Raw genomic sequence first — 12,931 nt, forward strand, 5'->3', positions numbered from 1 at the left:
CAAACCTGTTCCTGAGCTATATTTCTCCTTCTTCTCACTTCTCCTTCTCCTTCACTTCCATCTTTTCCTCTGCCTGGTTCTCTTAGACACATGATTCCACTGTCCACTTTCCTGGAGGTCAGGTATCCCCTCCAGGATCATGTACATGCTGCAGCTTCCACGTCCAGTCATCTTCATTGTGTCTTCCACCGCTTCGATCACCACCACTGCTGCTTCTGTATCTGTCATAGCCTTCTCACCTAAATCCTATTAGTCTAGGAAACACAAACCAAACCCCAAACGACCACCACAACACTGCCAGACCACCACATACTTCCTTCACTAGCCTGTCTGTTCCTCTGCCTGGTTCTCCCAATGTTCTACTAAATTTGGACCATAAAACATAGAGGTGTCTGGTCATAAATTAGCCGAATCCAACAGAATACGCATGCTAAAGTAGGGGTAGAGGGGCTTTTTGACCCATGATGTGTTGGAGGGTGGGGGGGGGGCAGGTTATTTTGATGAACGAGTTAGGAGTAACACTTGTTCTCTCTTTTTTAATAGTTAATTTTCAGGGTTTGTGGTCAAAATTATTCTAAAATCCAGCAGGCTCTAACAGTATTCAGAGGCCAGGTCTACACTGCAAACTTTTGCTGACTAGTTGCACTAGTGCTGGTTTTTGGGGTACTTTTGCACCAGGATCTGGGTTGGTTCTGATGCAGTAGGAACAGCTAGGTATGTTCTTAGACAGTGAAATTTGAGATTAAAAGAAGTCAACAAGTTCAGCGTTTAAACTGTTAGTTATGTTGGTTAATGGTGTTGATGAGATGTAGTCTCTGATTGAAATAGGTGAGACAATAGGGTGGAAAGTTATGCCATCAAAATTGCACTTTTGACGGTAATGCTTATTTTGCACCGAGGTGTTGCTGGAATAAACTATACAGGAAAAAAACAGTTTTGCTGATATAAACAGCATAGCTATGCCAGCAAAGTGCAACTAGCCTACACCAGGCCAGATACTGGATCTGTTGGATCAGATACATGCTGTTAGCCCAGCATGTTTTGGAGTCGGGATATTTAAGGTGTATTACAAATGGCAAACGAGATGTCTTAGTTAGGCAGAAGCTTTCCGCCACTGTCTGGGGACCAAAATCAGGAGGATGGAAGAGGTTGCAAGGCTGCTAGTCGCAGAATGCGCCTTTGTTTTGTTTTGCTGGAGTAGGACAGCAGCTAAAAGCGTTTCTCCATTTCAGGCGGTTGGGATGCAGCAGGTGCCAGCCCCCAGTGTAGTGGCAGGGCTGCTGCGGCCAGGCGCTGCAGCGTCTGGATTATCTGGGTGTATTTATTTTGTTCTCTCCCAGTAAAATCACTGGGGCTGAGACAAGACAGGCTGGCTCCAGGGGGCAGCCCCAGGTCCTCATGGCACTGTAGGGCGGGGATGCGGCAGGGGCTGGGGGGCGCTGGAATTTGAGACCCCGGGGCCCACGCGGGCAGCGCCGACGCAGCGGTCACGCGGCGCCCGCCTCGCGCAGGCGCCCCGAGGCACGAGCAGCGCCGCCTCCTCCTCCTCCCCCCCCCCCAGCCGAACCACCTCTCACGCCGGGAGCGACGCCGGGCTGCGCATGCGCCCAGGCCGGGGCAGGAACTGGCTGTCGGCGGCGGCTGCGGCGGGCGGAGTTCGCGCCCCGCCGGGGATGGTGAGCACGGCCCCGCTGCTGCGCCTGCTGACCGCCATCGACCGCCGGAGGATGAAGCTGCTCATGGCGCTCGCCCTCGCCGCCTACGTGGCCTGTGAGTGGGGCGCGCTCCGCTGCCGCTGCCCCTTCCGTGGGGCCCCGGCCGGGAGGCTCCGCCGCGCCTCGCCCCCCCCCCACCCCCCCGGCAGCGGCGGGCTGCGGTGCATGCCGCTGTGCCCGGCGCTGCAGCCCGGCTGGTCCCGCCCAGCCGCTTGACTCTCCCTGGGAGGAGTTTTTGGGGGGGGGCGGGTAGGGCCCCCCCGGCCCATGTGCTGCCTTAGCGGGGCAGGGGCAGGGGGTGCCGAGCCCCAGAGGCAGGGCGCAGGCCGACGTGCCCGTGGCAGGAGAGCGCCAGGCGCGTTTGCCAGGCTGCTCCGCGTTTGAAAAATTCAGTGTCCCTGGCTGAGCCCCCCCCCCCGGTGTGTTGTTTTCTGAAGCTGCCCTGCCGTGGTGGTGGTGGTGGTGAGGGACCTCTCCCGCTCCCTACAGACAGCTGATGGTCAGGACAGCAAACGTGCGGCTCCGCCGCTTAGCAGCCGTACTTGTAACGGACGCAGAGCAGCGTTTCAAAGCCAACAAGAGCTGGCCTGGGCATTGGGGGGGCACCTCATCAGGGCTGACGAGCCGGGGGGACAGTTGTACCAGGGTCCTGAGCTCCGGGCCACCTTCCCCCCCCTCCACCCCCCCGACACCCCCCCCCCCCAAAATTCAAATTCCCGCCTAAATAAGGAAGAGGGAGGGAATGGGGCCCCAGCGAACATGATGTACCCCCGCGCAACATTTCTTCTGATGGGCCTGCCCATCTAATTGTAGTGTTCAGACTGCCTTGTCCATGGCTCCTGGGTTCTTACTGATCTTTATAACATAACTGTTGAGGGTTTATCTTGTGTGTTTTCTTCTCTGTTGTTTTTGTGTTGAGCTGCTTGTATTACACTGTATTTTGTACGTCACTGAGTAAGACTGAATGTGTTCATGGTCTAGAACTGGTGTGGGGCAGGGATTCCTCAACCTTTTTCTCTCTGAGGCCTCCCCAACATGCTGTACAAACTCCATGGCCCACCTGTGCTACCACAACTGTTTTTCTGGGCCCTTGTTAGGGGGTTGCAAACAGGGCAGTTGCCCAGAGCTCTGCGCCACAGGGGGCCCTCCAAATCTAAGTTGCTCAGGCTTTGGCTTCAGCCCCAAGTGGCAGGGCTTGGAGCCCCGGGGCTTCAGCCCCATGTGGTGGAGCTTCAGCTTTCTGCCCTGAGCCCTAGCAAGTCTAATGCTGGCCCTGTTGGGCAGATCCCATGATACCTGCTCGTGGCCCCCCAGGGAGCCCTGGATTCTGGTTGAGAATCTCTGGTGTGGGGTACAGCTAAGGAGAAAGAAGAAAAGGAGTACTTGTGGCACCTTAGAGACTAACCAATTTATTTGAGCATGAGCTTTCGTGAGCTACCAGAAAGGAAGATGATGTCTGTCTGTATCATGATGATGTCTGTCATGCTCAAATTGGTTAGTCTCTAAGGTGCCACAAGTACTCCTTTTCTTTTTGCGAATACAGACTAACACGGCTGCTACTCTGAAAGCTAAGGAGAAGTTCTCCAGGAGGACAGGTGCCATGTCTCTTCTCGTGTCTGTATAGCACCTAATATCTCTTGAGTGCAAATAGTGATCTTATATTGTGTTTTGTGCAGTACTGAGCATGTTGGATTCTAAGATCCTGGATAGAAGCATAAAAATAGATGGGAGAATATTAAGATAATTATTGAAAAGAACCCAGGTGGCTCACTGGACCTGAATTAAGCTGCAAGGCCCCAGAATTACATGACCCCTCCCAAGTCTTCTCCTCCTGGCTGCCCAGTTCAGTCTATTAGTTTTCGGTGCGCAATGTGTGTATTTAAATTCAATTTATTTTATGCTAGCCCACATTTTTTATTTTCAGTGTGCTGCAGATCTTTCTATTGACAACAATTAGCTGCACCACAGAAGTTGGCTGGGATGATGCTGGAGACTTCAGCATTTGGGTTGGGGACAATGGGAGCTTTTTATACCCACCAGAGAGACATGTGACCTAGTTTAGTTTTGGGTATGCAGGAGGTAGTTTTAGGCTTTTTTTTTTTTTTGTATTTGTGATGGGATGTATGCATTTCTTCTTTCCTTCTCAGGCAGAGGATATATATCTTGGGAGAAAAGATGTTTGACTTCCATGTTCCCCACCCCATCAACTGCTGGAACAGCTAGCTGCCCCACTGCATCTCAGTAGCTGCAGCTACACCAGTGATGCACACTGTTTCAGCTAAAATGGGACCATTTAAAATAATTCAGTTGCCAACAATAATGATCATTAGACTCCATAGGACAGTTCACATCTCACAAAGATATTTCAGATTGCCTGCAGACTTGGGCAGGCATTGGTACATTGCTTTATATCCATTAACAATTTGAAGGTTTTCTTCATAGTCAGAAGAACTAGAGACTTTATTAAAATGAAAATGTAATGTCTAGAGCACTGTTAAATAGGCAATGTAAAAATAAACTGCCACCTAATTTTGGTTTATGTACCCACATAATTATATTGTCTAGAGGGGCTCCTGGCTCTGGGTAAAATATTGGCTGGGTTGGGTTTTTTTAGCCAGCAGTTCATGTCTACCTTCTAGTGCATGGAATAAAGGGAGAAGGGGAAACAGTGTGAGGACATTTGCTGCATGGCCCTATAGGGTCAGAGATTGTGTCTGCTCCTTCTTTGAGAATCACAAGAATAAGGGAGAAGAGAGAGACTAGTTTTGCATGTGTTTAAGAGTAGCCTGAAATGAAGTAGATAGGTAGCTGTGTAATCCTGCAGGTAGTTGTAAGAGGAGGCTTTCTGCAAATCTGTCATGTCTGATTATTATACTCCTAAATCTTTTGACAGGTTTCAGAGTAACAGCTGTGTTAGTCTGTATTCACAAAAAAAGAAAAGGAGTACTTGTGGCACCTTAGAGACTAACCAATTTATTTGAGCATAAGCTTTCGTGAGCTACAGCTCACTTCATCGGATGCATACTGTGGAAAGTGTAGAAGATCTTTTTATACACACAAAGCATGAAAAAATACCTCCCCCCACCCCACTCTCCTGCTAGTAAGAGCTTATCAAGGTGATCACTCTCCTTACAATATGTATGATAATCAAGTTGGGCCATTGCCAACACAAATCCAGGTTTCCCCCCCCCCCCAACCCACGTTGTTAGTTATGATTCTTGCATCTTCAGTATAGTATGACAAGGTGCTGAACTGCACTGATCTGATAGTTTCCTGAGAAACTAAATGTTTTTTGTCTTTACTGTAGAAGGTGTCTATCCCTTCCCCCATTCTTTCAAGTAATATCCCATAAATATACTTTCATCAACACAGTGCATTGGAGTGGTCAGATAATGCCAGCCTGAAGTAGTGTGGCAATTGAGAAAACTGAACTACTGAGCGGACACATGTTCTGGCACAATTTTTTCAAGTTCTCTTAGCGGTGATTAAGTGTTTGAAGGCTATGGACCTCCTTCCTGTTTTTTCCCCTATTCCCATATGTTGAGTTGACTGTTCTTACAAGATGAATTTTATTTGGAATACGGTACAATACTAAGACTGAACATAAATGTTTAAGTATTCCAAACATTGTTTATATAGAGTTCATGCTTCGTGCTTTACATGTATGTGTTGTGATATTTTGGTGGAATATTGCTTGTGGGCATGTGTTTGTAAGCCCCCAAAGAATACTGAGAGAATGAGATTGTTCTAGGAGGCTCTACCCTGGAAGACTCTTTTGGCAGCATGTATTGTACATACACACTTAGCCCCCCTCCCCCCAGTGTGGGTATACGTAGCAGTGTAGGTGGTGGGGTACAGGTTAAGCCAGGGGTGGGCAAACTTCTGGGCCACATCCAGGTATAGAAATTGTATGGTTGGCCATGAATGCTCATGAAATTGGGGTTGGGGTGCGGGAGGGGGTGAGGGCTCTGGCTGGGGGTGTGGGCTCTGGGGTGGGGCGAGAAATGAGGAGTTCAGGGTACAGGGGGGGACTCTGGGGGGGGCGGGGTGTGGGCTTTTGGGTGGGGCTGGGGATGAGGGGTTTGGGGTGTAGGAGGGTGTTCCGGGCTGGGACCAAGGGGTTTGGAGAGTGGGAGAGGAATCAGGGCTGGGGCAGGGGGTGGAGGCACGGGGCGGGGGGGGGGTGAGGGCTCCAGCTGGGGGTGCACGCTCTGGGGTGGGGCTGGGGATGAGGGGTTTGGGGTGGAGGAGGGTGCTCCAGGCTGGGACCAAGAAGTTCGGATAACGGGGAGGGGGATGAAGGCTGGGGCAGGGGGTTGGGGCGCTGGGGGTGGCTCAGGGGTACAGGCTCCGGGTGGCATTTACCTCAACCTCTTCACAAAGGAATCTACTTCTTAGAGAGTTGGCAAACTGGATGTAGGGCCTACTGAAGCCAACTGAAAAAGTCTCCTTGCATCTCCAGTAGCAAACTGTGCGACTTTTAGGTGTTCATTTTTTTAAGGACCAGATCCTATAATTGCTCTTCTCTCTGAGCAATCACTTGGATTGCAGTATCGTGTAGAGATTGGTTGCAGAATCAAGCCATGAGTCACTCGTTACAGAACTTAATGATTTATTAGGAACAAGAGATGTCCTTACCTTCCACTTAAGTTTACCCTAAAGACTTTGTAGTCCTCGTTTTTATTAAACTTGTTTCAACTGACTTAAAGGAACACTGTGCACTTGAGCTAGCCTGTAATTCATGTTTTATAAAAACGAAGTCCAAGAGGAATGTTCCACAATAATATTTTTAAAAAATAACTACCCACTGAAAACAGTTAGTTTAAACTCCCCTGCAAGTCTGAAACCCAAACTCTGCAGGGCTAAGAACATGAAAGTGACAATAAACAAAAATGAAATTGACTTAATTTTCATTGTCCAAGACAAGAAAAATCCAAATAGTACACAGACTATAAATAACAAACAAAATAGATTTTAAAAATCTTTCACTTTTTAAAAATATCGTGGCACTAATAATGTACATAAATGTATTTGATTACACCATAGAATCTAAGATTTTAAAAATGGCCATCTAAATGTAGGCTCTTAAGTCCATACTTAGGCAGGTAAATAAATCAGTGATCCTGCAAAGGCTTACGGAGCTGCTCAGCTTCATTCATGTGCATAATCTTATTGATGTATGTAAATCTCTTCAGGATTGGTGTTTTATCTAGGTTTATAAGTCTGGACTTGGAGTTTAATTTTTGGAAATCTTGACTAAGATTTTAAAATTGACTATGCCTTTAAATCTGTAGAGCCCTGCATGGATACAAATTTATATCTGTGGATATAAATCGGTATCTGCAGAACACAGGGCTCTCCCAGGAACTGCAGAATGTGGGGCCACTGCTCCCAAGAGCCAGCTCCCTATGCCAGCAGCTCCTTTGGCATGGCTGTACCTCCCGCAGCCCTGTCCCTGCCCCCCCATCACTTCCACGTAGCTGTCTGTGTCTCCTTCTGGGGGCGTGCGCGACACTTGAACACAAGAGTGTGACCAGAGATAGCTGCTGCCGGTGAGCCTGGTGCTCACCCTAGTGGGCGGGGCTGGGAGTAGTATAGCCGCACCGGAGGAGCTGCCGGTGTGGGGTGCTGGCTTCGGGGAGTGATGGCCCAGCACTGCAGGTCCTGATTTATATCCACATCCTCAGCTATAAATTTGTATCCGCGCAGGACTCTATAAATATGCATAATTTGCTTTAATATCAATATTTTTTTATAAATCACTTAGTGATGTCTTAATATGATATGGTGATCAGATGTTCTTTATTTTCTTTAAGATGCAAGAATTCCACTTCCAGTATACTGTACTTCAATAATTTTTTGATCATTCACAAACCTTATAATTCCAAGAATGCATATTAGTGGTCTCGCTCCATTTCACCTCAGAAATGTTAGTAATATTCCATAGTGAGGTCTAGTATTACTATGACTTCATTATTTTTGCAAAATATATCACAGTACATTTACTACTATAAAAACTAAATATGCCAAAACAATGTGCAAAATACCCTCCAAAAATGTACTTTGATTTTTTCCTAGTAGTGTTGGCTTACTTAATTGTTAAATTGCAAAATTGGGTGAGTTGCTGTGATCTCCAGATTTGTGTTAATGAGAGACTAATGTATATTCCAACACAGCAAGTAATATAACAAAATAACTAAACCCCTTTGTTTTCAGTTTAAACAGATTTTTTTACCAAACCTCCCCCAGGTTTTACAAAAAGTATTAGTTTCTTTTCCAAATTTCACCCTACTTTTTTATCATTCAAATATATAAAAAATAACTTATTCTATTAGGAAAATACAATACATTGCATGAGGTGTATGTCTTACTGTAATACAGTAGTCTGTATGTATATGCAAAGCTGCCTGTTGAAGTAAGGCTATGAATTAGTCTAGAAGATGCCAACAATAAGCAAATAGGCGTGCGTGCAAGCTCTGAAGTGCGTGAGCATCTGAATGTACTGATGAATCTCATGCCCACCGCATACACATTTCAAGCTGCTTACTCCTGGGGGAATTTTATGCCACTGTGCGTGCGCATAATTTATGTCCCCCGCATATTTCTTTGCTTCCCTGCAGAAAAATGACTTTCGAACGGGGAAGCAAAGGGAAGCCCCAAGAGCGGTCATGCGACCCTCCTCAAGCAGTATGTTTCAGCTGCCCAGGGCAGCTGGCAGAGAGGTAAATCACTGTGGGGTAGGGGGCATGACTGGGGAAGGCCCGGCTGGTGGCTCTTACCCTGCACCGGGCTCAGCAGCTATTCCCAGCAAGGCTGGGGACGAAGGGACTTCTCAAACCAAACCTTAGATTTCTCCCTTGGCTGTAGGAAGCTCTGTAAACTCCCCCCCCCCCCCCTTTCTTCCTGCACCACCCATCGCTCCTTCACTTCAGGGGGAGGGATCCCTGTATGGGGAGCTGCTCCCCCAACCCCCATGCATCCAGACCCCCTCATACCCAAGCCCTCCAACTGAGCATCACGCCCCTCGCACCCAGAACTCCCTGTTCTCCCGACAAGCCCTATTCTCCCATCTACACTTGGATCCTGCCTTGCTGAGCTCACTTTCCCATACTTGGTGCACCTGACACAGAGGGACAGGGCCCTGGGATATTTCTGGGGTAGGCCAGTCCTTGAGCTGTGTCAGGGTTGGGTGCAGCCTCACTGCTGAGTCAGTGTCCTGGGTGGGAGAGCTGCACAGGCATCTATCACCTCTGTGCAGCCAGTGGACCATGCTCCCCAGTGCCATGCTGAAGCCTCCACATTTATTTGACAAATAAAATTTGCAGAATTTTAAAATATTGTGCACAAAATTTTTAAGTTTTTGGTGCAGAATGCCCTCAGAAGTACAAGCTGTTAGCAGGTAACAGTTTAAACATCTGTCACACTAAAATGGGAAGAAAACAAAATTCTGCATCAGATTATGTTTCAGAACACAAGAAAGTATTGGAAAGTTAAAAAAACAAAAACAGGAGAAAAGGATTAAGTTGAATGTATGCTCTGCAAATGGTGTGGCACAATTATTAAATGTAATATTTATAGACTAATAGTTCTAAGTCTACAACAGTAAATTGTTTATTCAAATGAATAGTTTTATTTGGGGATTAGAGATGTGTTGTTTTCTTAAACTCCAAGGTGGCATTGTGTTTTGAGTTCTGTTTTAGTTCTGCAGCAAACCACATTGAATTCTATTAATCAAAACATTAACCTACTGCATACTTTTCCCCCTGTCCTTCCGTCCACCAAAATAAACCCTAATATTTACCCAGAAAAATTAATAATAGTTTTTTCCCCACTGATTTGCACCTGTATTTTGTTGTTATAGTAATAAACACTGATAAATTCCTGGGGAAAAATAAAATAAAATAAAAATCAGCCTACCTATAACTCAGTCATTTAGAACTAGATTTTATTAATAACCTCCAGTTAGTCAAACACTTTCCTTATGGGTCTGTTTCTCCACTGCCTTGCACCTTGTATATCATTTACTTTTTTTCCAAGTGAGTGTAAAATGCCACCATTCTCATTTAGCAGTGTTTCACACTGGCTTTGCACAAGTGAAAATTAGTGCCCAAGTGGAATTAGTGGAAAGTAGTGGAGAATCAGACCCTTCGTCTAAGTGTTTGAGTATCTGGAGTGTAACAATTAATACAAGCTAGTTGTAAATGACTTTGAGAGTACCATAGGTCATCCTCAACCGCCCCCCCTCAACTAACTGACCCAGTACAGGTTGGACAAGACAAGGTTATAGTGGTCTGTGTGACATTACACTAGGCCACCTTTCATGTCAGCCTGCTGTTTTGTGAACACATCTGCTTGCGGGCTGAGGGTCTGATGGAGATGCTTTTCATTTGTGGGTGCATACAGATAAGCTTCCTGTCTTGCACTGCTCCCCGTTTGTCAGACCATTGGTCTCAATTCCTGGCTGTGCAGCCCATGGAAATGTATTACAATTCTAGGACTGTAGTAACTTCTGCATTAGAAATAGGGACAGATTGGCTTGAGGCCAAGATTTTTTTTTCCCCTAAGAACATGTTTACCTGGAAAGATGATGAACTGTGTCTCTCCCACCTCAGTCACTGTTGTGTTCTGTGCGGGAGCTGTGTCCCATCAGAGTTATGAAGGGCATAATGGTTGTCTCATCCTTCCCTCTCTCATCTTACAAGTGTTCACCCTTTGGGCTGCATTTTCTCTCTCTTCTCATAGAATCATAGAAATCAGGGTTGGAAGGGACCTCAGGAGGTCATCTAGTCCAGTGCTTCTCAAGCTATCTGATGTGAGGGACCGGCAATTTTTTTTTTCCAGTGTGCGTGCAGACCGGCAGCCGATGGCTCGCAGACCAGCACCGGTCCGCAGACCACCACTTTGAGTAGCACTGATCTAGTACGCCACCCTGCTCAAAGCAGGACCAATCCCCAACTAAATCATCCCAGCTGGGGTTTTGTCAAACCTGACCTTGAAAACCTCTAAGGAAGGAGATTCCACCACCTCCCTAGGTAACCCATTCCAGTGCTTCACCAGAAGCTTTTCACAGAAGCCAAGTTGTTACCTGGAAAGTTAGAGCTCTCACCCCTTCAAAATTTCACCTCAGCTGACTGATCATTCTGCCAGGGAAGTTTACCAATCTCTTTGTTAGCCTGTCAAGGTTCTCTGAGCACTGTGGGTAATACCCACCCAACATCAAGAGTCCTTACTGAGAGAGGTGCCCCGTACCCTTACAGTATTGCCTGGGAAACAAAACTGAAGTTTTGGGCAACGTTCAATTGACAGTGTCACTTTCAGAAAACAAGTTTTAAAAATGAAGACTACAGTGCTGCCTGGGAAAGAAGTAGCTATATAATACTTAACTTTGTAGTGTAGACATAGCCTCAGTTGTCTGAAGTTATGTCGACGTACAGCCACCAATATGATTATATCACTGTTGCACGTTCACACTCTGCTCCTCGTGTCGGAGTGCATGTACAGTAGTAGCTCTTGCATTGACAGAGAGCAGTGCACTGTGGGTAGCTATCCCACTGTGCAGCTGACCCCAGGGTGTTTTGGGAAGGGTTTGTAATGCTTTATGAGGCAGGTTCAGTGTCATATGAAGCCGGTTTCTCAATCCCATCATTCCATGGGCATCCTACTAGGGTTCCAGCTGCTTTTCAACTGCACTGGTAACCTGCGAGCCAGCCATCTGTGTCAGACAGCATGGATCCAACACTGCTCTTCAGTATTGTGCTGTGCATTATGAACACAAGGCTATAAGAGGAGCTCAACGGGGGCACTATTCACCACTACCTTGACCCCAGACCTCTCCTTGTACAAGTGGCATGTCTGTGGCACTGCACTAGAGGCAACTGTTTGCCTCCCTGGCCTTCTGCTATGCTTGCCCGCAGCTCTTTGAGTTTTACGCAGCACTGCTGTGTGTCCCTGTCATAGCCATTTCCCTCCATGCCCTGAGCAAGTTCCTGAAGCTGGAGCAGAGCTGTTCCTGCAAAGCCTCCTTTCCCCACAGACCCAGGAGATCCAGCACCTCCTGTGTACTCCAGGCGGCAGTGCATTTGCTGTGTGGAGCTGGCATATTCAGCTGGGAGCTCTCCACACTGAACAAACAGGAAGAGCAAGTTCACCCGTTTACCTGGCTACAGGGCAGTGGAGTTCAAAACAGTGACCAGAGCAGTCGTGAGATACCTCCTGGAGGTCACTTAAGTCAATGTAAGCAATGCAGCATTTACACTTAGGCCTTGTCTACACTACAGGGGAGATTCGATCTAAGCTACTCAATTTGAATTACATGAATAGCATAACTCAAATAGACGTAACTTAGATCTACTTAACCGTGGGGTCCATGCTACATGATGTCAACAGGAGAGCGATCTGTGATCGATTTAGCGGGTCTTCATTACACCCGCTAAATCGACTGCTGATGCATCGATCGCCACTTGTAGATCCCCCAGTAAGTGTAGACAAGCCCTGAGACTGTTTCGCTATAACTATGTCACCCTAAGCTCTGCGCCTCTCGTGAAGGTGATTTGATTATGTCGGCGTAACAGGAGAGTTAAAGCAGCGGGAGGAGCATTGCAGTGTGTACGTCAACCTAACTGTAGCTGCCTTATGTCAGCAAAACTGTGTAGTGCAGATGTGGCCTTAGTCTGATGTCTCAGCTGCTAGACATGGAGTGCTGCATCTTCCTCTTCACCCCCACAGATTATGGAGTAGCCTTTGTGTTCCCAGAGCACAGGCAGCCTACGGAGGTGTGCTGGACAAATAGGTGCACAAGGCTTATTTTGAGTGGATTAGACCCTTTCGTTTTATCCTGTTTGTTTTTTCTGTAGCTTTTACCCTTACCACAGGAGTTTTGTGAGGATTAAAATCTATACAGCACTTTGTAAATGTAAAAACTAAGCATTGATTTTATCCCATGTTAAGGCCAAGAACTTGCACTCTCCATGTTTCATTTTAAAAACTGTTAACTCTTGAACAACAAACTTTAAAATTTTAAGTGGCCTTAACAAATACCTTAGTTGTAATACTATTTTATATCAACGTAGACACCAACAAGAAAAAGTGATGGCTTTAATTGCCTTGCATATATTTCTTCTCTGACCTGGAAGAAAATCCAGAATACTAGGATCGAACGTGTGAGAGAGAAGAGGGGGGGAAAACACTCTGTACAGCTTCTCTTGTTGGTGGAAACT

The 12,931-nt window shown here is 46.8% G+C and overlaps 1 protein-coding gene across 1 annotated transcript in view; it reads left to right on the forward strand.

Moving 5' to 3' along the window:
• The first annotated feature begins 1,591 nt into the window (after nt 1-1,591).
• UXS1 (UDP-glucuronate decarboxylase 1) overlaps nt 1,592-12,931 on the forward strand; it is a 92,774-nt gene continuing 81,434 nt past the window's right edge. The window contains exon 1 of the mRNA XM_073351134.1: nt 1,592-1,770. Within this exon, the coding sequence (XP_073207235.1) occupies nt 1,602-1,770 (169 nt within the window). The 5' untranslated portion in view covers nt 1,592-1,601. The remainder of the gene's footprint in view (nt 1,771-12,931) is intronic.

This window comes from Lepidochelys kempii, chromosome 1 (genome assembly GCF_965140265.1).
Source record: "Lepidochelys kempii isolate rLepKem1 chromosome 1, rLepKem1.hap2, whole genome shotgun sequence".
Lineage (NCBI taxonomy): Eukaryota > Metazoa > Chordata > Testudines > Cheloniidae > Lepidochelys > Lepidochelys kempii.